The sequence below is a fragment of the Amia ocellicauda genome, chromosome 10 (genome assembly GCF_036373705.1).
Source record: "Amia ocellicauda isolate fAmiCal2 chromosome 10, fAmiCal2.hap1, whole genome shotgun sequence".
Taxonomy (NCBI): domain Eukaryota; kingdom Metazoa; phylum Chordata; class Actinopteri; order Amiiformes; family Amiidae; genus Amia; species Amia ocellicauda.
Genome location: NC_089859.1, coordinates 39,022,542 through 39,049,932, shown reverse-complemented (window position 1 = coordinate 39,049,932; position 27,391 = coordinate 39,022,542). Strand labels below are relative to the sequence as shown.

Below are 27,391 nucleotides of genomic sequence, written 5' to 3'. Positions count from 1 at the left end.
ATGTTTCTAATTAGTATATTTTGTGACAGCATTTGGTTTTTGTTTAATGTCACAACACAAATAAATATATCTAAAGATATATAACTAAAGAGATGCATTTTTAGAACGATTGGCAGGAGTCACATAGTTTCAGTTCCTTGGAACTTGGAATTCCAAGGTCTTGGAATACATTTTTTTTTCATGGCAACAACACGCACCACATTTAAAAAACAACAACAACAACAAAAAACCTGGCAGCAACACGCCCCCAAAATACGGAAAAAAAACCCAGTGGTAAACCTGTATCTTTTTTTTCTCATGTGGCAGCAATACTCTTCCGTAGCTTACCTTTGTATCATTTCAGGTTATTTACTGGACTTAAATTTCACTGGACTGCTTAAATTTCACTAAAAAATTAAAAATTTGGGGGTGTTCTAAAACTTGTGATCAGTAATGTGTGTGTGTGTGTGTGTGTGTGTGTGTGTATATGTAATGTATATGTGTATAATATATACACACATACATATACAAAAGGTCATGTAAACAAGGGATTTTTTTTTTTTCAGATGGATTACAAGAGTCAAACCCAGAAAACTCTGCTTATAGCAGCACAGACACCCGAGAATTCAAGTGCTCAATGTGCTCCCAGACATTCCCCAAGGACAGTCAACTACAGCGCCACCTCCGGGACCATGAAGTTAATGATAAGGCAAGTGCAAAAATGGCCAATATCAATACACCATTTCTCACACTGGTAACAATTGTGAAAACAGTGTTTACATATGCAATATAAATGCATGTGACAGTTGGTTGGCAAAATTCTGAAGAAAGAGCCTTAACAAATTTTTAAAATTCAGATGGAAACTTTTATTCTATTGATGGCTATTATGTAAATGATCTAATAATGGAATCAAGTAATTTCTTGAATACATGAACTTAACTTTCCCTTGTTATTAGGAGATATTTGATAATTTGCCAGTATCTAATTAATTGTTTAATTATGTTAGAGTCCTAGGTTGCCATTTTTTTTAAACAGAAGTTCAGGTGATGAAAAGGCATATGAAGAAACCACAGATACATTTTGTACCTGATCTTTGAATTAGCCTAGTTATTAGCTTAAATTGGTTAAAAAAAATCTATATAAAGTGCTCATCTGTTTGCTGTGACTAATAAATACAACAGTCAATTTTCATGACTAGAACTATTTGAGCCCTACAGATATTGGGAAGGAGAGGAAGGAAAATTAAACTTAAAAATAATTGTGTAATTATAATTTTTGTAACTGTCAAAGTTTTAATTTTATTGAAGACTGACAATGTTCGTTAAGGATGTTAAAACAAATTATAATCCTTTTCTATGTCTAGGAAAAAGCAAAAATCAATAATGTTTCTGGAATAAAATAACTGTTACTGGAATAACTTGTGCATCATCTAAATTTTACAGCTCTACTCTACTGAGTAGTAGATTAAAATGTACTGTTTGCAATGTGATACTTGGCACACATCTTGTTTGAAACCGAGTATTATCAACCATTCAGTTGTAGAAAAAGTGAAGCAATAATGTAACTTACACCGTATATTACTGAGTTGAAATTAGTGTAGAATAACAATTATATATCATGCATTTAAATATTTTTATGCAGTATTCATGCTAAAAGCTAAATCCTTATTTATGGTTAGATTATGGAGCATTTGAGATTGTGGAGCTTTACCACATTCTGGAGGTCTAGTGCTGATAAAAAATAAAATAATGTCAGCCCTGCTGGAGTGCCACCAAATATTTGCCTTACTTTATCCCTCAATGATCTGTATAGCAGTGTTCAAGTTAAAAACAAAACAAAAAACTTGTTTGTGGTGCATTTTAAATTTTAAGGCTTTGTGGGTGTGGAACAAACCATCCTACAATGCAATTGAAGCGGTCTCTCTAGATCCATAAATGGTTTTACTTTTAAGATCAAACATGCATAATGAGCCTCTCATTTAGAATCTTTCTTATGTTTTCTGTACTTCTGTCATTTGATTTTCTCCATTTTGAAAGAATATCTTTTTACTTCTGCTTTGAAATTCTCTGCAAATCCCCTTTTTTGTAAAATCAGTTAATTTGAAGCAAATTCTCACAATACTAATTGCAAACTGCCGTAAGTAAATTATTAGGGAATTAACATTTTGTATTCTTCTACCTTCATAGAAATGGGAGTGGTTTCTAAGAGCTACAAGTGCACCAAGGCAGTAATAACTATAATCAAAATCAAAGTTAAAATAACTTAAAATATAATTTGTAATATATTTTATTATAATAATTTAAGTTCCGAGTAATGTTAACATCAGCAGCATGCGGATTGAAGTAAAACTTACCTCCCCCAGTAAACAACACATTGTGTTGGTGTTTATCATGTTGGAAATTATTACGTTTTTGACTTGAAAAAGTGTTCAGACGTTTAGGTTTTTACAAAAGTATAAATTGTATCAGCTCGGATTATTTTAAGTACATTTTGATAAATTCATGCAGAATTTACTAAGCAAAAGTAAGACTGATTATAATGTTAATATACAAAGATAACAATAATGGAAAACAGCCATTGTGAATATTGGAACCAGAAGCCTGTCTGAGACATGACTATTGTTTTGAAGCCTGTGTATCATGTACAGTTTGAAGTACTGCCACCTCCTGTTCAGTAGATTTTCATTCTGTCCAGAAATACTGTAAGACTGCATTGTTTTTGTTATTATTTTTTATTTTTAGATTATGGCAAATATTTTGCTTAGGGCCACTATTGAGTAAAGATTATGAATTTACTCCAGTAATCTACCATGGAACATACATACATATATCTCACATATGTCCCAATCAATTATGGGGTGAATAAACAGTTGGGATGGAAACAATATAATTTGATGCATTGAAAATAAATTTTGCCTTTGCTTTACCAGGCACAATGTGCTTGTCTTTTAACTCTTGCCATTTTTATTAACTTGCTCACATAGCTCTCAAGAAAGGAAAAAACACAAAAATAAAAATGAAGCCTCCTGTGACAGGCTGCTGATTTGATTAAATTACATACAAAAGAAAGGAAACCTAAAAGCCAAAGAAACTGCATTAGGGAGATCAGTTTTCACTATCCATTTTTTTTTCTTTTTATATTAATATTTTAAAAATATAAAAAAGTTATTTTGTTTGCAGCCTCACCGGTGCGATCAGTGCCCTATGTCCTTCAACGTGGAATTCAACCTGACACTTCACAAGTCAACACATGCTTTACTGGAGCCTACCTGTCCAGTATGTCACAAAAAGTTCTCGAGAGTGGCCAGTCTGAAGTCCCATATAATGCTGCACGAAAAAGAGGAGGTGAGAAACAAGAAGCCCTGTGATGCTAATACAAAAAATGTACAGTGGCTCTCAAAAGTATTCACCCCCCTTGGACTATTCCACATTTCATTGTTATAATATTCATTAATATTAATGTTATGAAATCAGAATGGATTTAATCAGGCGTTAAGTATTTTCTGTTTTGTATTTGTAACTAATTTAGAACAATCTCCAGATTATATTTTTCACTTTGACATTATGGACAATAATTATTTGACATAATGTCAGTGACATTATTCTTTTCTGTGTTGATCAGTAGCAAAAACACCTGATTAAATCCATTCTGATTTCATGTTGTAACACAATGAAATGTGGAAAATTCCAAGGGTGGTGAATAGTTTTGAGAGACACTGTATTTTACCAAATTAATGTATAAGAGTGTGCGTGTGCGTGTATATACACACACATATATACAGCCCTGGAAAAAATGAAGAGACCACTGCAGATTTCTTAAATCAGCATCTCTACATGTATGGCAACCATTCCATTCATATTTTTATTTGGAATTTGGGAGAAATTTTGTCAGTAGTTTATAGAATAAAAACAAAAATGTTCATTTTACCCAAATACATACCTATAAATAGTAAAACCAGAGAAACTGATCATTTTGCAAGTGAGGTCTTGGGGGGGGCCTCGTGAAGTGTTTTCAGCTTCTTGGAGCATTGAATCTCGACAATACAAGAGGTGCAAATTCCCCCAGGTTGAAAAAAATATCCCCATGATTTCCCTCATACAAATGTTGTGGCCCAGTCTGGCAACTAGGTTCCACATAATAATATATTGTGCAACAAACCTCTGTAACATTACATTTAGAAACAAAACAATCATGATAATAAGTTTATTCTCTATTCTAAATTATTCTCTCGGTCCTGTCAAAAGCGTCTGGCGGTCCGAATTTGGCCCGCGGTCCACCTATTGACTACCCCTGTGCTAGTCCAATGCATTCTCCCAACAAGTACCTTCAAACATTTACACAGTTGGGTTGACTTGAGCAATCCAGATTAAAATACCTTGATCAGGGATTTAATTTGGATACAGAGCCTTAAACATTGCTCCACACTGCCTCACTGGAAGTTCTATTATTTCACTCAATTTTGCAGTCTGTACACCAAATTGTAGCCCATACAATCCCAACGACAATCAACTAAGTCAAGTCCCACAATTTGGGACTCACACACAAGCCTGCATTTGTTTTTTTTCTTTAAATATATTTTTTTTACTGCATGTGAATCTTCCAAGTTTTTTTTATGTACAGTTCAGCCTGTTAATTGCAGACTAAGAATAAGAGTGTAGGGTCCAGGAGAAATATCATGGATACAGTTTGGCAATAAAATATTCAAATAATGTTATATTCTGATCCAGCATGCATAATGTCTTCCCTAGAATTTGATCTGCTCCGAGTGTGGGGATGAATTCACTTTGCACAACCAGCTGTCAATGCACCTTGAAGACCACCGTAAGGAGCTGACAGGAAATAAGGTCTATCACTGTAAACTTTGCAACAAGGAGTTCAAAATCTCTGCCCTGCTGAAGGAACATATGAAAACCCATTATAAGATGAGGTAGGTTTAAATTGTTTTCATATTAGACAAACTGCATTGAAATGTAATTCAGTCATTCTATAAGGGCACAGAACTACAGCATAGTTAGTAAATGAAGTGAGGTCTTAGTTTTGTGAGAAATGGAAAAACACTGTTGCCCTCCTCTCTTACATTCAAGTTGAGTTGAAGCTAATTGTTAAAACCACAATGTTTATATTCGATGATTATGAAGTTTGCTTATTATTTTAATAAGGGCTGAACTGCACTTTTAAAACCAGATTTGTTGAATTTCTTTAGAAGTTTTAGTCGTATATAATTTCCTAAGGTTTTGTTTATTGGTTACATTTAACTGTCTTGTTGAAGTGAAAACATCAGACTTGTGTAATTGTGTACAAACACGGTCTCCTTGAATTCTGATGGTAGGAATACTTCATTATTTACTACTTCATTATACATTAACAGCAGGCAACCTTTAATAGCAGCTTATTATACATACTACCAACTTCCTAGTCTGAATAGAGCATTTTGAAATGTATTATTGTCTCAAAATATAGAGCTGTGCTTCACTGTAAGAAGAAGGAGAAGCATTTTGAATTGCAATATGAAGGCCCCAAATGGCTTATAGTAATATCTAACTAGTTTTCTATATTCTGCAATGTTATTTTATTTTCAATTTGATTTATGTTCAGGCCTATCATTGGGAATTCAAGGAATTACAAGCGAAACATTGATAGGAGTGGGTTCACTAATAGGTGTCAACACTGCGGAAAGACATTCAAAAAGCCTAGCCAGCTGGTTCGTCATATTAGGATACATACAGGTAAGTAACAAAGATGTTCTATTCATATTAATTAATTGTAATATATTAATTTAGCAAATTTATGAATGTTTTAACCTAAGTTAAATTCTCTGCTTGGAGAACAGGTTGAGCCCTATACTTCAGAGATGGCTAGTCTGAATTTGGGCTCTATCATAAGTAGACTGTGACTTGGAGCTTCCAAGGTCAGAGGCCTAATTGGCCAGTAGAGTTGGCTGTTCTCCGAGATAATCAGGGTTTCTTCAGTTTGTTGCACAACAGCGACTCCTGTGACTGGCCTGTGACTGTGCAGTGTCATCAGTTACAAGCAGCATGTCTCGTCTGACATCTAGTTGTAAAGAAAATGACATGAACCAACATTGTAGGGATCTGCTTTGTTATGAATAATGAAAGTATAGCTTTGTTGCATAATACATATTATTATTGAGTTGACCTTAGCAAAAATAGAGAAGGGGGCTTACTATGTGTTGCATACACTCCCCAGATTTGACACTTGATGGCGCTTTTGTTGCTTCCCTGCAATAATACAAGTGATCAAACCTTGAGAACCATAACATTCCCAAACCTTTTGAGAATCTATAGAATCTGAAAAACCTGTTGCATGTTGTACTTAAACAAAACAAAAACAAACCACAAAATACCATAATGTGTTAATTTGTCCCTATATTTTAGAAGCATTAAAGATTAATTCATTTTTCTATTAATGTTTCTTTAGATCAAATTTCATTTAGTTTTGAACTCTGAACAGTGTATTTCACATTCATCCTGATTTTTTAAGAAATTGTTAGATTAATGAAAATGTGAATAGAACAACAGTAATGCAATCTGTTGATAGTATTGTATAGTATATATAACATGATAGTATTGTATACATAATATTCACTCAAATTAAGTATGAAGTAAATAGTAATTGTATAGCTGAACTGGTTAATCTTTACACATTGTATTATAGTTTAAACTTGATTGGTATGTGCAGGGCAGTGAGCTTTTTTCTTTTTGTTGTTGTCCTCCTTATTTCACTAGGTGAACGACCCTATAAATGCACCCACTGTGGGAAGGCATTTAACCAGAAGGTGGTGCTGCAGACTCACATGGTGAGGCACACTGGAGAGAAGCCTCACTTCTGCATGCTGTGTCCAGCATCCTTCTCACAGAAGGGCAATCTGCATTCACACATACAAAGGGTCCATTCTGAGGTAGGCAAAATTAATAAAATAGTTTTGAGATGTCAACTGAGTGAATTACTCAGCAGAATGTCACCTGTGTTATTATTTCCCTATTTATTGTCCCTCTTCTTCATTTGGGGTTCTGCTAACCCATTGACACTACTTTCTAAAAGTGGGCATTTAGAGGAAAAGAGCACGAAATTAGACGTAGGTGGCCATGAAGGTAGAAATGAGGGTTGCTGGGCAGAGAGATTTTAACCAGCTGTGTAGCCCACTGGTGGTGCCTCAAGCATTACACAAATAATGTATAAACAGCAAGGCATTAACTAAATGACCATTATTTTAGTAGGCAGTGACCTTTGATTAAAACAAAAAGATTGAGACCTCACAGCAAAATACAAGTATAGGCATATGTCCTATATTCACTTTTATAATCTGTTACAGCATAGCATAGTTAATTAATAGACCTTAATCTATTTCACTGCACAAACAGCTAATTATGTAACTGAATTAATTATCAAGGAATCAAATAATTAATGAGCAGTTTGTTCCACAATCCTGTGATATGGATTAGAATGTCTCACCCCACTTTACAGAGATGTCTTACTTGTTTGCTTTCTCTGTTGTGGATAATGGTCAAGCATGAAGGCAACTGCAGACCTTCAGTTTACAGTATTAACTATAAGATAATTTTGTCAGTCAGTCTGTCAGAGTAATCAGAGCACTACCTTTATTTCTCAGACATTCCTCATTTGCATGCAGGGGCCTAAGATAGATCTAATGCATTTCTTAAAAATGTCCTTTTTCTTAACACTTCATGCTGAGAGAGAGTGTTACGGTCCGAATAAAGGTAGAAAGTGAATGAGGGGTGGTTTATTTACCCGGTTCACCACAAGAGCAATGTACAAAAATGTATGTAGTTCTTCAGACCTGAATGTAAAATCTGTACGGTAATAGCCCTTTTAAACTGTACAAAATCTATTTTGGAAATATTACAAAATATCAGTTACACATGCAGTTAGCAGAATAAGGTTGGTTAGAAATTGTCCTCAGAATGAGGAGAAATATAAATGTGCTAAGATAAAGAAAGTTAATTGGAATTTGTTTAAGAAACAGTTAGCATGTATGTGGGTGTTGAAACACAGTGAGGGCAGCAGGGTGTTTCAGGGCTAGGACACCATCTGTAACTCATCTTTATGCTCCGTAAGGGTCTGCAGAGTTTATTTTGGTATTACCATGGGGATGATGACAAACAGAAATCCAGCCTGAATCGTGATGTGGAATAACAATATGTTCAACCCATGCAAGTACAACATATAGAGCACAGTCTGAAATTAATGATCTGCTTCTCCAGGTTGTCCAGCAACTTTGCAATATCTTGCTTTTTATTTATATTTGCAAGAGAAAAAATAAGAAAATGAAACATTCGTCAAAAGATGTTTAAAAGCTGCAAAATGCTGTAAGAATATATACCTTTATCTTAGTTCATCCAACCTTTGGATATCATTTTCCCTTTCAGTCTGCTACATTTTAATTTTTACTTTTGTAACAGGAATATAGTAAAATATCTTCCCTGTTAAGTCACATAGGTGCATTTCTTATTGTAAGCAATATGTTACCCTTTAGAAAGTACTTTTAATGCAGTCCCTGGTCTCTCAGTGTTTAATGTAAGTAAAGTAAATATTTCATGTGTCTTTTGTGAAAACACCTTTACTCTCCCCTCTTATCCCTATATTGATTCATAATGTAAAAGCCGTAACTTACTTATACTGGAACAGTATAAGATTCAATGGAATAATAACCCAATATGGCAGATATTTTTTAAAGCAACAGAAAAGGTCTCCACCAATGTGTAAGCATACCTGAAAGCTTAACACACCAGACAGCAATCAAAGTACCTTGGCAGTGTAATCCATTCCAAACAATGGGTGCTCTTTGGAAATAGTTTATAGTTTCAAAAACTAGGTTGACAACTCTAATTGACTCAACACTGACAACACAAAACTAATGACTCTAGGAACTGGTAAGATTCACAATGAATCAATGTTGGTAATGTTGATTCATGCCAATGGTGAATAGCAAAATGCAAAAGTTAAATAAAATAAATAATAGATGTGATCTGATCTTCTCTAGTTGGTACTGGTTAAAAGGGAAAATAATTTCAAATTGAATATATACAAAAACAAATTATATATATATTTGCCATGTCCCGCTGGGGTTGTTGCTTTGGGTTGCTGTAATACAGCATTGATTTCGAGAAATTGGCAGTGTCGTAGTTGTTCCGGGTTTGTGTTCCAAGGGTTGTCAGTGAAAGTTAGGTTGTGTGCCAATTGGTTTTTCCATCTCTTTCTCTTCTCTCCCTTCATTCAAGCTACTCTTTCTCTGTTTCACCCTACTTTCTTTTCTTGTACTTTGCGATGAGTGTTCCTTGTGGCGTGCTTTTATGTCACATCAAGCACTGACATCATTCTGCACCATCCGACAGGTGCATGACGTGTATATTTCACTGTGAAGAAGCATGCAGAAAGGGAGATGGGGATACCGTGTGGTCCTAAAATACCTGCCTTGTACCACTCCCCTCATGCTGTCACAATATATATATATTCAATAAGAGATTTGAATATGCTTTCCTCTCAGAGGTGTTTCTCTCCAGTGTGGAAACCTGGGACACAGCGGTGTGGTATGGCATGGCACCTCACTTCACCTAGTGTACATTTTTAATGCAATGCATGTCTATGGCCGCAGACACATCAGCACGTCGCATCGCGTCAAGATTTCTCTAAGAGCAAGACGCGTGGCTCTCAACCAATGGCAGTCCAATCCTGAGAGACGTCACCACTATAGTCCTGTACACTATGGGACAGATTTATTAAGTAGTTTATAATAATAATAACAATAATAATAACAATCACCTGTTTTTTGTAGTTGCCTACATTGTATCCAATGTCTCATTCATATTAGGAAAGGAAGCTGATCCCTATATAGCCTATAATTAATATATCTCCCATCTCCCCGCCCATCAGAGTTTATACCTTGGCCTGTATAAACTCTATAATTGACGATTGGCTGGGAGAGTTGTATTAACAGGACAGGACATAAAGCACACACATACAAAAATACAGCACACTAACAATTCATGCACTTGTCCATGTTTAAACATACACATGGCACTTGCATTTCCTCCCTGATTTCCCTGACTTAATTAACAAAATCTCCATCTTCTTCCTCCACCTCCTCCTCTTTGGTTGATGATTTAGTGGAGTCTTCCCCTAATTCTGTCTATGGTGCATCAAATTAGAAGTGTAGTGACGTGATGTGCTGCTGTGGCTTTCTAAAAAAAAGGCTTTATTATTTTTAATAGGTTAAATGATAGGTTTCCCTTATTTGAACAGTTAGCTCCTTAATAATTTGACATTTTAATATCAATTGTTTATTGAACAATTATTTAAGCCTCTGTCTCAGACATCACTTAGAAGCTTTACATAAAGAATTAAGGATTAGCAGGACATATGGTCCAGTTATCAAGGTATCGGATTTGTTGCTAGGAGGTAATGTTAGACAATCGATTAATGGCAAGTTACAACATTTTCAGAAAATGAATGCCATATGTGGTAACTGTCTAGTCCAGTGATTCCCAACCTGTGGGCCGTAGAGGTACTGCAGGTGGGCTGCAAAAAATATTTTTAAATGCTTTTAAAATAGGAATACATTTTTTGTTTAAAAAATTATAATAATTAGGCCTGTCTTGGAAGGTTCCAAGGTTCGTTCAGTCTCCAGACCTTCGGAGGTTTTGAAGGTTTGTCACATGACAATCACATAATTTTTATTTCCCTTGTTGATAGAAATTGGCTTTATTCGAAACCGCATACTACCTATACTACACTTACTACATACCAACATTTCAACATTACTGAAATGTTGGTATGTAGTACATATAGTATTGATAGTATGCGGTTTCAAATACAGCCATTGACATCAGATGTCACTTGTAGTCTATCTACATTAAAACATTTGATTTGTATAATCCCCATTACTTAAATAAAAGTTGTTGAATATAACAGAGTTGAAAACCGTTGTGTCAGCAGGTATTGGACCAGATTAAATTTAAACAATGTATTTTGAAAATGTACGATTACACTGATAATTTAACTATTTTTTTCTTCTGAAAGAGTACTATAATGCAAACGTAAAAAAACTAAACAAATGTCTCGAAAAACATCTGCTGTTTGGGATTTTTTGCTAAATGCACAGAAGACACCCAAAAAGTTGAATGTAAGCTGTACAACTGAAAAGTGGTATATCACAGAGGAATGTATTTATATTTATTTAAAAATGAGTTTTTGAATGGATTTTGTGGGTAGTTGGGCCTCAAAGATTTATGATGTTGATCAAGTGGGCCTTGGAATGGAAAAGGTTGGGAAGCCCTGGTCTAGTCTAAAGGTAAATTGCAGTAATATTCAAGTCAATGTCATTGTACAAGATTTTAATAATGAATATTGAAAATTAATAATATACACTCCATGGCAGTGAGAGGAATTTATGTTCAGCTCACATTTTCCTTTCAGCAACCTAACTCTTTACACTCAGCCCTATTGTTTTCCACCCGCCGGTGGGTTGAGATGTATCTAAGCCAGATACATGATTAAATATATATGAATACAAACAATAGCAAGATTGTTAAGATCTGACTGTGAGGAGATAGTGACTTACAAATTAGGGGGAAAAATTGACTCTTGATGAGAATTGCTATTTTTAATACATACAAAATAAATGATCATAACTCCTTAAATTTGTATCAAGTATTCGCCCCCAGTTTGTCTTTTGACTAGTACTTTAAGGGAAAATTGTAAGAAAAATAGGTTTACATTGACATTTGACATAATTCATGATTAAGCTATTATTTATCTTGGAACAAAGGTGGTAGTGTGGCAATATAGTGTGTCTAATCATGATTAACAATGCAGAAACTGATTCTGTAGTTTGTATGCTTTCATCTCAAACAGTAATTGTGTTTACATTTATTTTTTACAAGCACACGGTTTATATATAGATAGGCTATTGATTTAACTTTACTCATAATACACTGTATAGTGATTATTTTATTCAATACAGAAAATAGTGTTGGAAATAGGGAATTTATGTGAACCCCTTGATGAATATACCCCAGTGAAAGTAGTAAATACTAAAGACACTGGAACACAGTAACCTTAATAGCTGGGTTAACTATAAGTAAAAGACTTCCTTCTACAGTTTGTGTCAACATTATATATTTTTCAGTATATAATAATAATGGGTCAATTGCAATTAACTTAGTACAGAGCTGTGTACTAACCATGGGATCATCTTCAGTATGCTGCTTTCAGTTCATTGCAATTGACCCATTAAGCCTAATAAATAACATGCATTTTAAACTTACATTGATTAAATGATCCCGGAGATTGGTTATTTACTCTGTGATATACCACTTTTCAGTTGCGCAGCTTACATTCAACTTTTGGGGCTCTTCTGTGCATTTAGCAAAAAATCCCAAACAGCAGATGCTTTTTGAGACATTTGTTTAGTTTTTTTATGTTTGCATTATATTGCACAATACTTTGCACAATGGCAGATAAAGAAACCATAACACAGAGTGGTCCACATGCATGCTGGTAGATGGGGGGGATATTGCTCTTTAAGAAGAAAAACTTAAATCAGTGTAATCGTCCATTTTCAAATAACATTGTTTAAATTTAATCTGGTCCAATACCTGCTCACATGACTGTTTTGACTGTTTTGTTTTGTTATATCCCACAACTTGTATTTAAGTAATGGGCCAGTGGCATAGCCAGGAATTTGCAGAGGGGTGGCGGCAATGAGGATGAAGTGGAACTCACTGCGGGGGGTGTGGGGGGCCTCCCCAAGAACATGATACTTGAAATTCCGAAGTAAAAAAACTCATAATCTCACCAACATTCAACCAACATTATGCAGGGAAACTAGACGCATTTTCTGGTGCTTGTCAATCACAGAGATACATTTTTGGTGGAGCTCTGTAATTGAAACGGGTGAGGATGAGGAAACTTTCGAATTGTGAGCCTGCTAGAAATATGCGCCTTCGTTGGAAATCGGCTGTTTCTGATGTAGGCGTTTCTAGTTGAATGCAAGTCTCCTGGTGTGACACCCGAATGCATCAATAACAAAACATCTCCATGTATTAGTTTGAGGTCCTTATTTATGTACAGGTGTGCGGTTCGATTCCCGAGCGGGGAGCTACGACCTACAGAATTACTTATTTTATTTAAATTTGCCATTGCCCCGAGCCCCCCCCCCCCATCCCCACTCCTTAAATATGCCACTGTAATGGGCATTATACAAATCAAATGTTTTAATGTAGATAGCTATGAGTGACATCTGAAGTCAATGGCTGGATTCAGAATCGTATACTACCCATACTACATGTACTACATACCAATATTTCAGTAATTTTGGAATTTAGTATGTGTAGTATGCAGTTTCGAAAACAGCTAATTACTATTAACGAGAAAAAAGATGTGATTGAGGTTTGTAAAAATCTCCAAAGGTATGGAGACCAAACGAACATTCAAAGACAGACCATTATTATTATTTTTTTTTTACAAAAATGTATTCCTGGTTGAAAAGCATTTAAAAAAAATATTTTTACAGCCCACCTGCGGTACCTTTATGACCCAAAGGTTGAGAATCACTGCTATAGAATATAATGGAGAAAATTTTCAAAAAACACATTTATTGTTGTAAGAAAAACAAACAAACTTGGTAGTACTGTAAGATAGTTTGTATAATCATGATCAACTATGCAGAATTTTATAGTACAGGTTGTCTAGTTTCATTTGATAGTGGTCACATACCTGTACTCCTTATAATGTCCATATTAAACACTTGCACATCTAAGAAGTTCCAAGCAGTCGAAAATGGGGTTTAGTGTAAAGTGCTAAAAAAGACCTAGAAGAAGATGGGACGATTAAATAATAAACTTTGCAGGTGTGACCTAGAAAATGGATGCTATAGATTGAGGCAAGTGGAAACATCTTGGGGAGGCCTTAATCCAACAGTGAATTGATACGGGCTGGAAAATAGTGTGAAATATATAAAAAAAAATATGTATATATAGATATATAGATATATATAGATATATATATATATATATATATATATACACACACCAAAGTTCTTAATCATATAAAAGTAAAATATAGCCTATAGGCTATTATTCAGTTAAACAGGACAAATTAGTTTACGGGTAGCCCTACTGAGACCGGGCTCCAGACTAGGGCTGTGACGGTAAACGGTATAATGCCTCACTGGAAAAAAAGAACTCGTCAATACCGGCATTTTTTTTTTTTTTTAATGGAGCAGTTCTGAAGCCTCGCCATTTAGTGCTGCGGTCTCTGCACTGTGTTTCTGCCACAGACTAGTCAGATCTGCATGGCTCTGCCAATGGCATTGGTGGGACAGAGCTTGCAACCTCATTCTGCACAGAATCTGCAGAAAGTCTGAGCTTTCATTGGCTAAATGGTCGTATTCTGCACAGATTCTGTTCAGAATGACGAGTCTGTGCGAACGTATCCCATGTAAATATGCCAACAGAGTGATGGTGCCTTAGGCTCCATTTAAAAATGTTTTTTAAAACGAAAAGCGATACATTGCAACTCCGATGTGATCAAGTCAATATGTTGGTATTTTTGGCAGGAACCTCCACACACAACATAACTGAAAGCATACGTTTGTAACACTTAAAACAACAACAGCATTGAAATGGATTAATTTGTATATAATTCTTTATAATATTTATTTAAATCTAAAAGGTGTATTTCAAATGCTCCTTTTAAAGTTGGGGTTTTAAGTCGTAAGCTTTATAACACTTAAAAAAACAATTAGCAATTTTGGCAAATTTACACAACGTTCTTTGAAATCTTTATTTTATTCTGTTTGTGTTGTGTATTTGATAATATTACCTTTATTTTGTATTAGTATAGTTGTACTGTTTGATTGAATAATAAAATAGCAGAGTAATACCGATCACCACTGTGAATTCTTCAACTGTATAGCCATAATAAAAATCTGTCCCCAGACTATTGCAGACTGTGACCGAATTTTGCATTTTGCAACCTTTTGACTTGTGTCCTTGCTGCTATCAAAGGCGGAGTTTACATGTGTGTTTTAACCTTAGTAAAGACAATATGCATGAGTCAAAGATTAAATGTCCCTCTCTGGGTTTACATGGCCTTAGTTTGTTGTACTCGGGACGAGTAGCTGTTAACTCGACGTCAGAGAGGTTTGTTGTGTTTTAAACGTTTTTAGATTGGTAAAAACACACTTTGTGCCCATCTCTTAGAGTAGATGGGGAAAATACTCACATTAGAGCATTTTTAAAGGAGTCCAAATGGGGTATGTTTTAAATATTTTACTGCTTCTGAGACTGATAAAACTCAATAAAATTAAACATTTTAGTATTGTATACTTTTAATTGGCACATTATGATTAGTATTGTAGACAGTTATGACAGCGATTTGGAAGAGAGGGAGGCAGAAGTTTATCACAAGAATGTAAATGCGAGGGGGTGAAGGTACAGATTTAAGACATTTTCTATTTTATTTTAGCTGGTCAACCTAAATGTTAGAATCCCCTTTTCAACCCAAATAACAGAATTGACACAAAAGAAAACCGCTAAGATTAAGAAATACACAGAAGTAATAGTCCGAGATGTATGTAACACGGCAACCCAACCGGTCGATTTCTCATTAAAGAAAGAACACATCTGCAAACACGCGTGTTTACAATTAATGCAAAGTAAGCACTGCACATGTAGTATTATTATTATTATTATTATTATTATTGTTATGATTAAATATTACTGGTAGTAATAATGACAACAACAACAATAATAATCGGTACATTTGAAGATGTTTTTCTATTTATTCTGCACACCACACAAGCGGCTGATTTGTTTTGTTTTTGTTGTTTTGCGGTGTAATTCTTATGAGCTTCTAGACAGGTGAGCTTCTTGCAAAACAATTATTTGTAAAACAACTTTTTTTTGTATTTTAAAAATAACATTCTGGGTATTTAAAAAAAAAAAAAAAATTAAGTGTTTACATAAATAATCATAGTTGAAAGATAATAGTGCTCCTGGACTACTTAGGGTTGGCCTTTTGCTCAGAGAAATGCTTTATTGTACAGTGACACTGCAGTACTGGAAATGTAATAGAACAAGAAATAGTCCAATCCTTTTTCAGTACATCATTCTGTATGAATTATTTATTATGCATTTAACTGGCTTGCTATTCTTTAGCTGTAAAACATAAAGACGGAACTAACCAAATATTACTATTCAAGAACAAAAATTCAACAAATGTGTCCCCCTTATTGCATGCATTAGTACTTTGCAATCCCTTTATGTAAAAGTAAAACACTCCATAATCTCTCACAAAGAGGGTTGCTGCTGAGTTGTATAATGGACGTCAGGGCCTTTTTGATGTCTTCCATCACTCTGTTCAGCACAAGCCCAGGAAAGAAGTTTGAGTTGCCTGAAGGGAGATTAGTAGATGAAAGCTCAGGATTGACCTTTTTGGTTGTCGTAAAACACACCTTCTACCAGCACTCTTTCCCTTCACGAAGGAGACAGCATTAGCTTCCAGAAGTCAGAGAGGCTTATTTAAATTAACCCTGCTTCCTGTGTAGCATTCAAAGTGCATTGGACTCTCAAAAATAGGGCACTAACTTTCATGTACCACTTTTTTTTTTTTTTTTTGTAGTTTGATTTGAGTTTGTCTTTTCTTGCTACTTCGGTTTAATTATAATTGAAAACAACAATAAATAGTGAATAGTGATAGTGAATAGAATAGCTTTTTGTGCATTCTCAAACAAACCGTTATTTTTTTGTCTCAAGGGAATTAAGTGTCTCACGTTTTTTCTTTTTCAATTATGAACTATTGTATGTGGGAAGTCATACAATCTAGAGAAACAATATAACTCACAGGAACAGATTCTACAGTAACAGGCCAGAACTTCAGTTGCCACACAGGTTTACTGTGCCATACAAATCATAGCAAGTGAATATTCTTTACATTAAAACAAAACTACTTCCAAATTAAATAAGACTAGGATAAGGTTTAAGGACTAGGCTAATATCCACTTTAAAATTGTCCCTTCAGTCTCACTTTAAAATTGATCCAGGATACAGGAGATCCTTCCCCTGTAACTTCCACCTTACATACCGTAAAACTTCCAATACTTGCCGCGTCTCAAATAAGCAGCCAGTCTCCAATAGTCACCGGGTTGATTTTCATAATCATGTAAACAAAAGCCGGTCTCTAATAAACGCCAGGTTACGCGTTCCAAAATAGACTTGACCATGTTTAATAAATAAAGAAAAGGGAAATCGATACAGCTTCTAAAGATGCATTAACACATTTGAAAGAACCTTCCATGACTTTTATTTTTATGTTTTGCATCTTTCTTGTTTTCAGTAAATATATATACTGTATATTAATTAAAAACAAACACCATCATGTGTTTTTATTAATTTATTTCTCACTTTAACTAACTGTGTGTGTGTGTGTGTGTGTGTGTGTGTGTGTGTGTGTGTGTGTGTGTGTGTGTGTGTGTGTTTGTGTGTGTATATACATACTTAAGAGACCACTGCAAATTTTTCTTAAATCAGCATCTCTACATGTGTGGCAGCCATTCCATTCCATTCATATTTTTATTTGGAATTTGGGAGAAATGTTGTCAGTAGTTTATAGAATAAAACAAAAATGTTAATTTTACCCAAACACATACCTATAAGAGAAACTGATAATTTTGCAGTGGTCTCTTAATTTTTTCCAGAACTGTATATGTATGTGTGTGTGTGTGTGTGTGTATATATATATTACTGTATATTTGTATTGCTGTTAATTGTAGTGATTGAACGAACTGTCAATTGCGACATAAGAAATGCGTTAATTTAGTATGCTGATGATGGTTTGGTTTAAAGCGTATTTCCACAGTTTTGTTGAAGTGCTTTTTGTTTATTTAGCGAGAGTTCACAGTATATCGAATCTTAGACTGCTAACAGAACCCTGCTTACACACAACATTGCCACAATGTTGTAGCAACATAAATTGCATTATATTATGTTGCTACAATGTTGTGTTAGCAGGGAATTACCAGTAACTTGTATATAAGTGTATAGTTCACCATACATTGAATGTGATTAGTTTGCACCTTTGGGAAGCAATTAAAAAATATTAATAATTAAAAAAATAAACAATTAAAACCCTGGCCTATTAGCCTACTTCTACAAGTAACCAATGTTTCCAGGCTCTTCTTACCCTACAATAAGTCCACGAATTTATGAATGTTTAATACAAACACCGGTCTCTTACAGTCGCCAATTGATTCAGGGGCAGTTTATTTGGAATAAAAGTCGGGGGCATTTAATTTAAGTTTTACGGTAACTATACTGTATTTTTATATTAATTAAAGCTTAATATCTCCACTATTTACAAACAATTTTCCCTTTTTATACTTTTTAACACACATTAACTGTCTAGCTTTCAAACTTTCCCTAATATTATTTTGCTAAGGATCTTGCAGCATGCTTGCAATATCCAAAAGCACAGAGTAAATAAATAAAACATGAAAACAAAAATGAAGTAATGTGTATTGTTTTAAATAAAAATAAAATAGAGTTCAGAGTTTTTTTAGAAAAGACTGGAACATCTGCTGTAGAAATCAAAATAGGCCTAATAGTTATATGCTTTAACATCTCCATTTTCATTTTTTTCCAGGCCAAGGGAGTTCCCTTGTTTCCCTGTTTGGATTGCAGCTGTGTGTTCAAAAAACTTGGCAGTCTTAATGCACACATTAGCAAGATGCACATTTCCATCATAGAAGCTCCACAGAATTCTCAGGTGAGATCAGATATCTAGGTCTCAGAAATGTGTAGTTTGTACCTTTACTAAAGGTAGTGCCTATTTCTTTTTCTCTGCATCAGGTGGCATATAAGACCATAGCCTTAGAAATACTGTGCTTTATTATAGTTTAGTAACAGATAGGATATATTCAGGCAGTGCCATATTTATTTATTTTCCTGAATTTGAATGTTGCTTATAATAACTACAGGGTGTAAGTCATGAGGTATCTGTTGGGCTGCTACTGTGGAATCTAGAAAAGAAAATAACGCTGAATGCTAATATTAAGATTATTCTAATGCAGTTCCTTAAAAGAATAGGACTGTTCAACAGTGATCCGGGCAAAAAAGGTGAATTGTATGGAAAACCTAATAGTATGACATAAATGTTGTTAGATATTCTCCTTTCAGTTTGACTGTACAATATCAGATATTTTCAGACAACATGAATGAACTGAAAAATTTATATTAATTTAGTAAAGTACTCTGCATGGTCAATTAATCATATTAGACCATGTACGTATATGAAAAAGAAAATTAATGAAACCGTTTGTGCCTCTCACCTTGGTTTTCTGGGTTGAAACCATACTGAACACTGAAATGAATTAACTGTAGTGGGCTGATGGTAATTGCCAGCCAACAACAGTACAAGTGACATTGGAGTTCATTACAAAAGAACTGCAGTGTCTTTGAAGAGAAAAAAGCTGACTAGATGGATGCAGGATAGAACTGTGGCTTTCTTCTGGAGAAGAGAAAGTCAAACCACCTATATCCTCTTCCAATTGTACTTCATAACAGGGTAAGTATGCACGCAGACTTCACAGATGTTTCTCTCTTCTCTGAGCAGCAGCATGATGGAACAGTTTCAGGGCACCAAGGTCCTGGGACAGAGGGCACAGAAGGTGTGACAGATGTCATCCAGCAGCTCCTGGAACTGTCTGAGCAGGTTACGGGAGAGAACGCACAGGCTGCACAGCCAGTGCAGGCCATTGGTATAGAAGCAGGGATCAACCAGGACATCTTACAGGTAGGATATTATCCTCCTGCCCATTCCTATTACAGTCTCAACTGGTGCCTATAGAGAATCCCTTTTATTACAATGTGTCTTTCTCTGAAGATTAAGCTACCCTCAGGTGGGCCAGTCTGGATAAGCAGATTCTGCCATTAAACCTGCATTAAAGTACACCACCAGGTTTTTAGGTATACTTCTTTTCTTTATGCCTCAGTTCTCGTGTACAGTGTGTTTTAATTTCAAGTTTTAGTGTCTTTTCTTAAATTGAACGTGACCTCCACAATAACTTTCTATTCCAGTCAAGTTTTGACAAGAGATGACTGCTTGCCATTTGTTAAAGCCACTGTATATTTTAGTTGTTATCTCATCAGCATTCTCTCGTAATACCATTCTCTCTATTTAAGAGTGAAGTGTTTTGCACTGGATCCTCACAAGAGTTGTCAGAAATCACTCGCATTCAAAGTTTCCAAACATTTGCAGATGAATGGAATTCAAAAGGTGGAAAAAAACAACAAAAAAACATTTCAGTTCTGAGAAATATACTACCTTTAAATTTGCACTAAGAAAGTATAACTACGTTGTCTAGTTGGTCAATATGATGATAATATAATTTATTTTTACATTTATGAGAAATGATTTATTCACATGATAAAATAATAAATGGAAGGAGTTAATTCATGCAATATTTGTTTTGTGAAAGCTAATCTACCCCACTTTCCAATTTAGTTGTTTATTGAAGGATTTTACATAGTCAACTTCCCTGTTATTGTTTATTCCTGATAATGTTGATTGTTTGTGCAAAGATGCCTTAATGCATGCTAATAAAACAGATACTTTTTAGGGAACTCTTACCAATAGCATACATAAACGGAGTCTGGGGAAAATCAAGAAGCCTGGAATTGCATAATTTCAGTTTGACATTATATTCAGTTATTTGTCACCATTGCATCTTTTGCCCTACTGGTAGTTACATAATTATTAATAGAGTAACTTTTTTTTAATGAACTGCCGCATTAAGGCTGTATTACACCCAATTCTGTGTCTTACAGAGTATTACAGTCATTCTGATTAGAATCAAGTTTTTAAGCATAATATCCTTAATCAAATAGCATAGCCTAGCTGGCTTAACACCTTGTTGTTTTATAAATCCATAATATAGTAATTCGGGGGATTAGTACATTTGCATATTAGGGGTTGGACTTTTTTTCTTTCCACAAACCATTAAAACTTTGCATTTTTCTTCATGCTTAAAATAATCTAGATGTTTGGAAGACATTTTTCAAGGAACATGTTGAAAACTAGGCAGGGAATAGTATATCATAGTCTTTAACTAAAAAACTTTTTGTTGCAGTTAGAGATCACTGTAGACAAATTATAGTTTTTCAAAATCTGAATGCTGCTTCACAGTGATTATGATTAACCCTGATGCACCCTGATGTTTTAATGCTTCTATTTTAGATTTAAAACTACTGACAAGTCTCAGACTCAATCATGAATTGAATTTAAATTACCTTGGGCCGAATTAAATCAAAACATTGACCCACCTGCTAATAGAATCATAAATGTAACTGCTATGATGTACAGGTTTGTAGTTTGCTATTAGCGGGTGGGTCAAAGTTTTGATTTAATCCGGCCCCTTGTCTCTATCATTTTTTATATAGCAGGTTTATTTGGGGGCATTAAAAAACAAAAAGCAAATAAATGTGTTTATATATATATATCCTAAATAAGTCTCATTAATAAGTCTTATTAATGAAAATACTTTGAAATTATGGAAACTATAGATCTGTTAAATAATGTAAAAATATGATCTTTCTATTATATAACTGGAATTTTACAAACACACATTCTATTTATTTATGTATCTGCAACAGGTGATTTTCAGTGTCAGAGTCAGTATTTTGATAGTACAATATCCTATATTTTTACCTGAGGGTTTGCTACAAATGGTGAGATCTGACGATTATTTCACGTTGTAAAGGTTTGAGTGAAACTAGAATACTTCAGTAGTTTTGAATGACTTGGCAGTATGGACAAAATACTTTATCACACCTATCTGGGTTCATGGGTTTATAACAGATAGAACGTGTGGTACTACAGTATATCACAGAGGTTCAGATATGTCTATGTCACCATGCAAGGGTGGCAGAATAATGAGAGAAACCTTCCTTCCCTTTTCATTAAGGTTACACGTCAACTATCCTTGACAATGTATGTGGTTATTTATTTAATCAGTGTAAGTTACAAATTACCTCCTCCTAAGTAGTAAATTATGAGATTAAGATTGGGCCTTCACAGGTTGCACCCAATATGGTAAACTAGGAAATGTGTAAACGAGGGGAAAGAAATATCGAAATTTGAGAAGATATTTAGTAAATGTAGAGTTATAGAAGATATTTAATTCAGTAAACTAAAATAGTTTTAAAGGGTTGTCTTTGAAAACTTTTGAAATGTCACAAAGAAGTCATAGGGCTAAATATTTTGTAGGGTTTGTGCACCATGCAGAGGGGTTTGTGTGGTGCACATGGCTATTGTGCAAAAATGCACATTATTTGGATATTCAAAACCCCATTTTGTGCATCATTCACACTTTAATGGTATGCAAGGCACAAAATGGGGGGAGTGGCTGAAATTATGCGTGATTCCTGCTATCTTCGTAGCTATGTGCCACGCAAAAAACAGGCTTGCGATGCACAAAATAATGCATTGAAATCCATGATGTTAGCTCCGCGCAAAGCTCTATTTCACAGGAGAGCGACTATATAGAGACATTCCAGTGCACAGTCAACAATGGGACTGTCTGTTTTTATTTATGGTTGTATGTGTGCTGCACCAGAACAAGTTCCTAACAGTTTTTTTTCTTTTCAAAGAATGACAATACATACATACATACATACATGCATACATAAATACATACATTTGAAAAGTACACGTTTGTTCTAATTTCTTATTATTTCCAAATTTATGTGTGACCAATTCCAATATTAGAGTTATATACAACTAATTAAGACAGTTATTTGTGGTGGCTGTAGGCTATTTAAAACAGGTTTCATGGTCCACTACTAATCTCTGTTGGAAGTCCTATAAACCAGGCGTTCTGGGTTCGAATCTTGAAGTGTGCTGTAATTTATTTTGATTTTGTTTTTTAAATTATATATATATATTCCTGAAGTTAAACGACAACGAACAATTATAAGGCGATTAATAAGGCTTTTATACAGCTCTTCATTAGAATTGCGGTTTAATAACATGGTACAGGGAACGTTAACTCCTGGCAAATGGCAGACAATGCAAGGAAAATTAACTCATTGATATCCAGTTAGAGTGGATCATTAATCTAATTCAGCTAAACTAAATGTATGAAATATAATAATATTATTATTATTATTATTATTATTATTATTATTATTAATACGACATCCAAATATGGACTGGATTTAATAACAACGCTTAAGTGAAATAAATAAGAAATCATCCCTTTGTGCAGTGTAAGTAATATATTTTCAAAAGATAAAAACAAGCTTACTTATGGTGGCTAAACAGCACTAGGTGGACACACAGCAGCAGTAATGTTCATACTATTATGTTTGATTATGTGACGACCTACATACATACAGACAGTTATGGGTATTGGGTAATATGTATTACTACTACGTCCACAATATTATGTTTGTACTGCAATACTATGCGTATGAGCCTCGTTGTTTGCCCTGTCAGGACAATGGCATAGAGGTGTGCACTACTATATTACCGAGGAGGTCTGCATTCAGGATGTGTCCAGACTCGAGTGCACTGCACATTGTGGACTGATGCCAGATGTGATTTCTAATTAGGTACGTGAACAAATAACCGAACGTGAAACATGGCACTCGCCTCTGTCCAGCACTGCCTTCATTCATCCACCTGCAGAGTCATGTTCCTTTAATGCTGTGGCTTATTAACATATCGGTAATTGGAAACATGAGATGCAAATTTATTCTGGGCTGACATTAAACATGTGCATAGCAGAATCGAATTTGAATTGTGTGAAAGCCTTAATTAGACTGAATATACCAGTTTTTGTGCGATATTAGCGTGGCACATTCATCCAATAACTGTGCAAAACTGTGTTCAAACAGTGGGGATAATAGCGCACTGTGGAGTGAAGCAGGCGTGTTTGCGAGACACAAGAGAACAGTGCTGTATTCCAGTGTTGCGGAAATTGCACGAAGTTTGAATATAACTTGGCAGACTAAAAGGTACAGAGGTGTTGTTCTTCTATGTCAGGCTCATGAGAGATTCGGAAAACATTGCTTATCCTTCTGTGTTGCAGCAAGCCTTGGAGAACAGTGGCCTGAGTGCCATACCAGTTCAATCCCATGCCCAGAACACTGCAGTAGCCAGGGCTTCTGGAACACAGAGCCAGGCCCAGGAAAACCCTCTATGCCCCCCTGCTTCTGACCAACTGGACACCAGTAAGGAGCCCAGCCCAGACAAAGTCATCAGGAAAGAAAAGAAAAGTGTTTACAAAAAGCCCATGCAAATGCCAGGTAATAATTAAAACTAATATGTATCAATGAACCTATTCATCCATTTAAGAGGGTGGTCCCATGAAGTTCTTAACCTGAATTCTGAACAATACAATGGTCCACCATATGTTGTATTATGTTTGTACAACATAATAACCATCTTGAGCAGTCTTTTCCTCACTATGACCTCTGTACTAATGCAGAAGAGAGACATGCATCCTCTGAAACATGCACTGTCAAGCCACCCACTTCTGTTCAGTAGTGCTAGTAGTGCTATTGCAAGGCTAAACCCTTTGGAACATAGGAATAAATGTACCTGTACATTCCCTCCTCCCTTTGAACTTAAATTAGTGAGCCTGCACAGTTCTAGTTGAAGGTATCAGTGTATCTTTCTCTCTTGGTTGCAGTTGTTCAACCAGTATGTTCTTTGCTGTGCAAGTCTGAAAAAGCTTAAATCTATCGATCTTTCTAGTAATTAAATTGTAATCAATAATTGTTTTTAAAGCACGAATTATATTCTCTTTCTTGGTTGCAGTTAGTCTACAGATGTGTTTAATGCTGTGCACTTCTGAAAAATTTAAAATAAAGTAACTTTATTGTAAAGTTTTAAATAAACATTTATTTATCAATAAATGTTTATTTTGTTTGTATTTTGTTTACAGTGATCATTTAAATACACATGATCACAGTTATTATTATATGCTATACTTTTATGCTTGTAGATACGCTATACACTAAATGTCTGCAATTTTACTAATAATATGCTGATAAAAGTTAGTGCCTGTAAAAAATACTCACTCTAATTGACAAGTGACAGCATTTAGAACTCTTGTCTTTTTTGTTTTTCATCCATTTGGACCTCTCAGTTACTGAATGAAAATGATTATTTTATCAATAAGACATAACATTGTTTTAATATTTGATGGCCCAATTTCTTTGTTTATTTAGAATGATCTGCTCCTGGGGCTGAATTTGGTCTTTGTTATTGTAGGTTCCATTCGTGAAGAAAATGGTATTAGGTGGCACGTGTGTCCTTACTGCTCCAAGGAATTCAAGAAGCCTAGCGACCTGGTGCGGCACATCCGCATTCACACACACGAGAAGCCTTTCAAGTGCAAGCAGTGCTTCCGTGCCTTCGCTGTCAAGAGCACACTCACAGCTCACATGAAGACCCACACTGGCATCAAGGCCTTCAAATGCCAGTACTGCATGAAGTGCTTCTCCACGTCCGGCAGCATGAAGGTCCACATGCGTCTTCATACTGGTAAGAGAAAATGCTTCTTCTGCTGTTTGAGCTAAGCTGGAGGGAACCCCAGAGATTGCATAGTGCACTGCTTTGCTCACATTAATTAAAAAAGCAGGCTCATGAATCAGAAAACCTTGCACAAAAATTAGTAAATCATATGCACTAGTGCTTCGGTTCCATTTGCTTAAGCGTCCGTGCCGTACCATGCCATGCCATGCCGTGCCGGACAAGTCCCAGAGCTTTTTTTGTAAAACCAGGCCGTAATTCCAGGCCGTGAAGTCCATCCCCTCTTATGGGAGGAGCAAAGCGATTGTGGGTTTGGTTTGTGTTTTGTTTTAAAAACAAAGACGGAGAACAACACTATGAGCGATACAACCTGACGTGGAAAGGACGTTTGTGTCTATTTTATTCTTTCTGCTTTACATGATTGTAAACAGCGTAATAAATACACATTTCTGTTAAGAGATATTAGGAAGAGCTAAACGTGTATTGACAACTTTATATTCAGACAAACACATTCCCATAAGAATACGTTTCCATGTGCAACAATAACAATACGTATTTGCTATTTAGTTTTATTATCATCATTTGTGCTAGTATATATGTATTTTAAATGGCACAACATGACTCCCTTAACTTATTACTCTTTCTGCAGATTTGTAACTGCAAACAATACTTATTGCTGTATTATTTATAATTTACTTAGCAGACGTCCTTAACCAGGGTAAGTTACAGTTGAAACAAAATACACACGTTTCACAATTGATCATCCAGCTACAATATAGCAGCTTAATTTAAGTAAAGTGTGCACGTCTCAGTCATGGCATTTGTAGATTTATGGATGCATTTATTAAACCAGTCCTTAATGTTTTAGAGGGAAACCCAGATCTGCTTTATTTATTCATTCATTTAACTTGGCACATGTTAACTGAATCGTGTTCACCTTCATACTGATTGTCTCTGCAGGGCTGTTACACAACAGACCTGCACACCATTCACAAAACGACTGTCTGAAACACCGTCCAGTTGTTCATAAATTGTTAATAAAATTGGCTGCTACCGATTTGATTATTATCATTCAGTTTATTTTTAACAAGTCACGGCACTGCACCGGTCCTGTGAAATCCAAGTTTTGAATGCACTCGGATATTATCTGTAAGCAGTAATTGTTTCTGTATGTGGATTTCACTCCATGCTGCTAATAAAACTGTAATTTCTTCATGATCCCACACGGCACTTCCGACACAATGTAGCTGATCTCTTCCTTGTCTGTCTGCAAGTGAAGCTCACATCTCTGATTCTGAAAGTGAAGTTTTTCCTTAGTGGGTGTGACGGACGCTTTACGGCCACATCTGGCAGCAGACGCTTAAGCCAGTGTAAACACCCATTTAAGCGTCCGGGGCCGGACGCCTCCGCCAGTGGAAACGAGGCTTAGTTTATAAACCATTTCCCAACTGTCATCTATGGGTATCTGCAGAGCTGTTTTGTAGTGGCGTGAAAATGTTTTTTAAAGATAATTATTATATTTTACACTAAGCAATTTACCTGAATTTAATCAGAACAGGGCGGCATGGTGGTTAGCACTGCTGCCTCACAGCTCCAGGGGTCCTGGGTTCGAGTCTCGGTTCAGGGTGTCTGTCTGTGATGAGTTTGCATGTTCTCCCCGTGTATGCGTGGGTTTCTTCCCACCATCCAAAGACATGCTGGTTAGGTTAATTGGCCACACTAAAATTGTCCTGTGTATGTGTGTGCCCAGTGATGGACTGGCGTCCCATCCTGCCTTGCGCCCTATGCTTGCCGGGATCAGCTCTGGCGTCCCTGGCGTCCCCCGTGACCCCCATG

General features: G+C 35.4%; 1 protein-coding gene across 2 annotated transcripts in view; it reads left to right on the top strand.

Moving 5' to 3' along the window:
* The window catches only part of LOC136760586 (zinc finger protein 236), a 126,097-nt gene that overhangs the window by 19,211 nt on the left and 79,495 nt on the right, over positions 1 to 27,391 (top strand). Inside the window, exons 2-10 of one of the 2 annotated variants that reach the window (XM_066716063.1) lie at positions 546 to 688; positions 3,160 to 3,324; positions 4,729 to 4,907; positions 5,576 to 5,706; positions 6,727 to 6,899; positions 18,662 to 18,784; positions 19,631 to 19,810; positions 24,108 to 24,324; positions 25,295 to 25,567. In XM_066716063.1, the coding sequence (XP_066572160.1) occupies positions 546 to 688; positions 3,160 to 3,324; positions 4,729 to 4,907; positions 5,576 to 5,706; positions 6,727 to 6,899; positions 18,662 to 18,784; positions 19,631 to 19,810; positions 24,108 to 24,324; positions 25,295 to 25,567 (1,584 nt within the window). Of the gene's footprint in view, positions 1 to 545; positions 689 to 3,159; positions 3,325 to 4,728; positions 4,908 to 5,575; positions 5,707 to 6,726; positions 6,900 to 18,661; positions 18,785 to 19,630; positions 19,811 to 24,107; positions 24,325 to 25,294; positions 25,568 to 27,391 lie in introns of those variants that run through there. The other variant, XM_066716062.1, reaches the window with a different exon arrangement.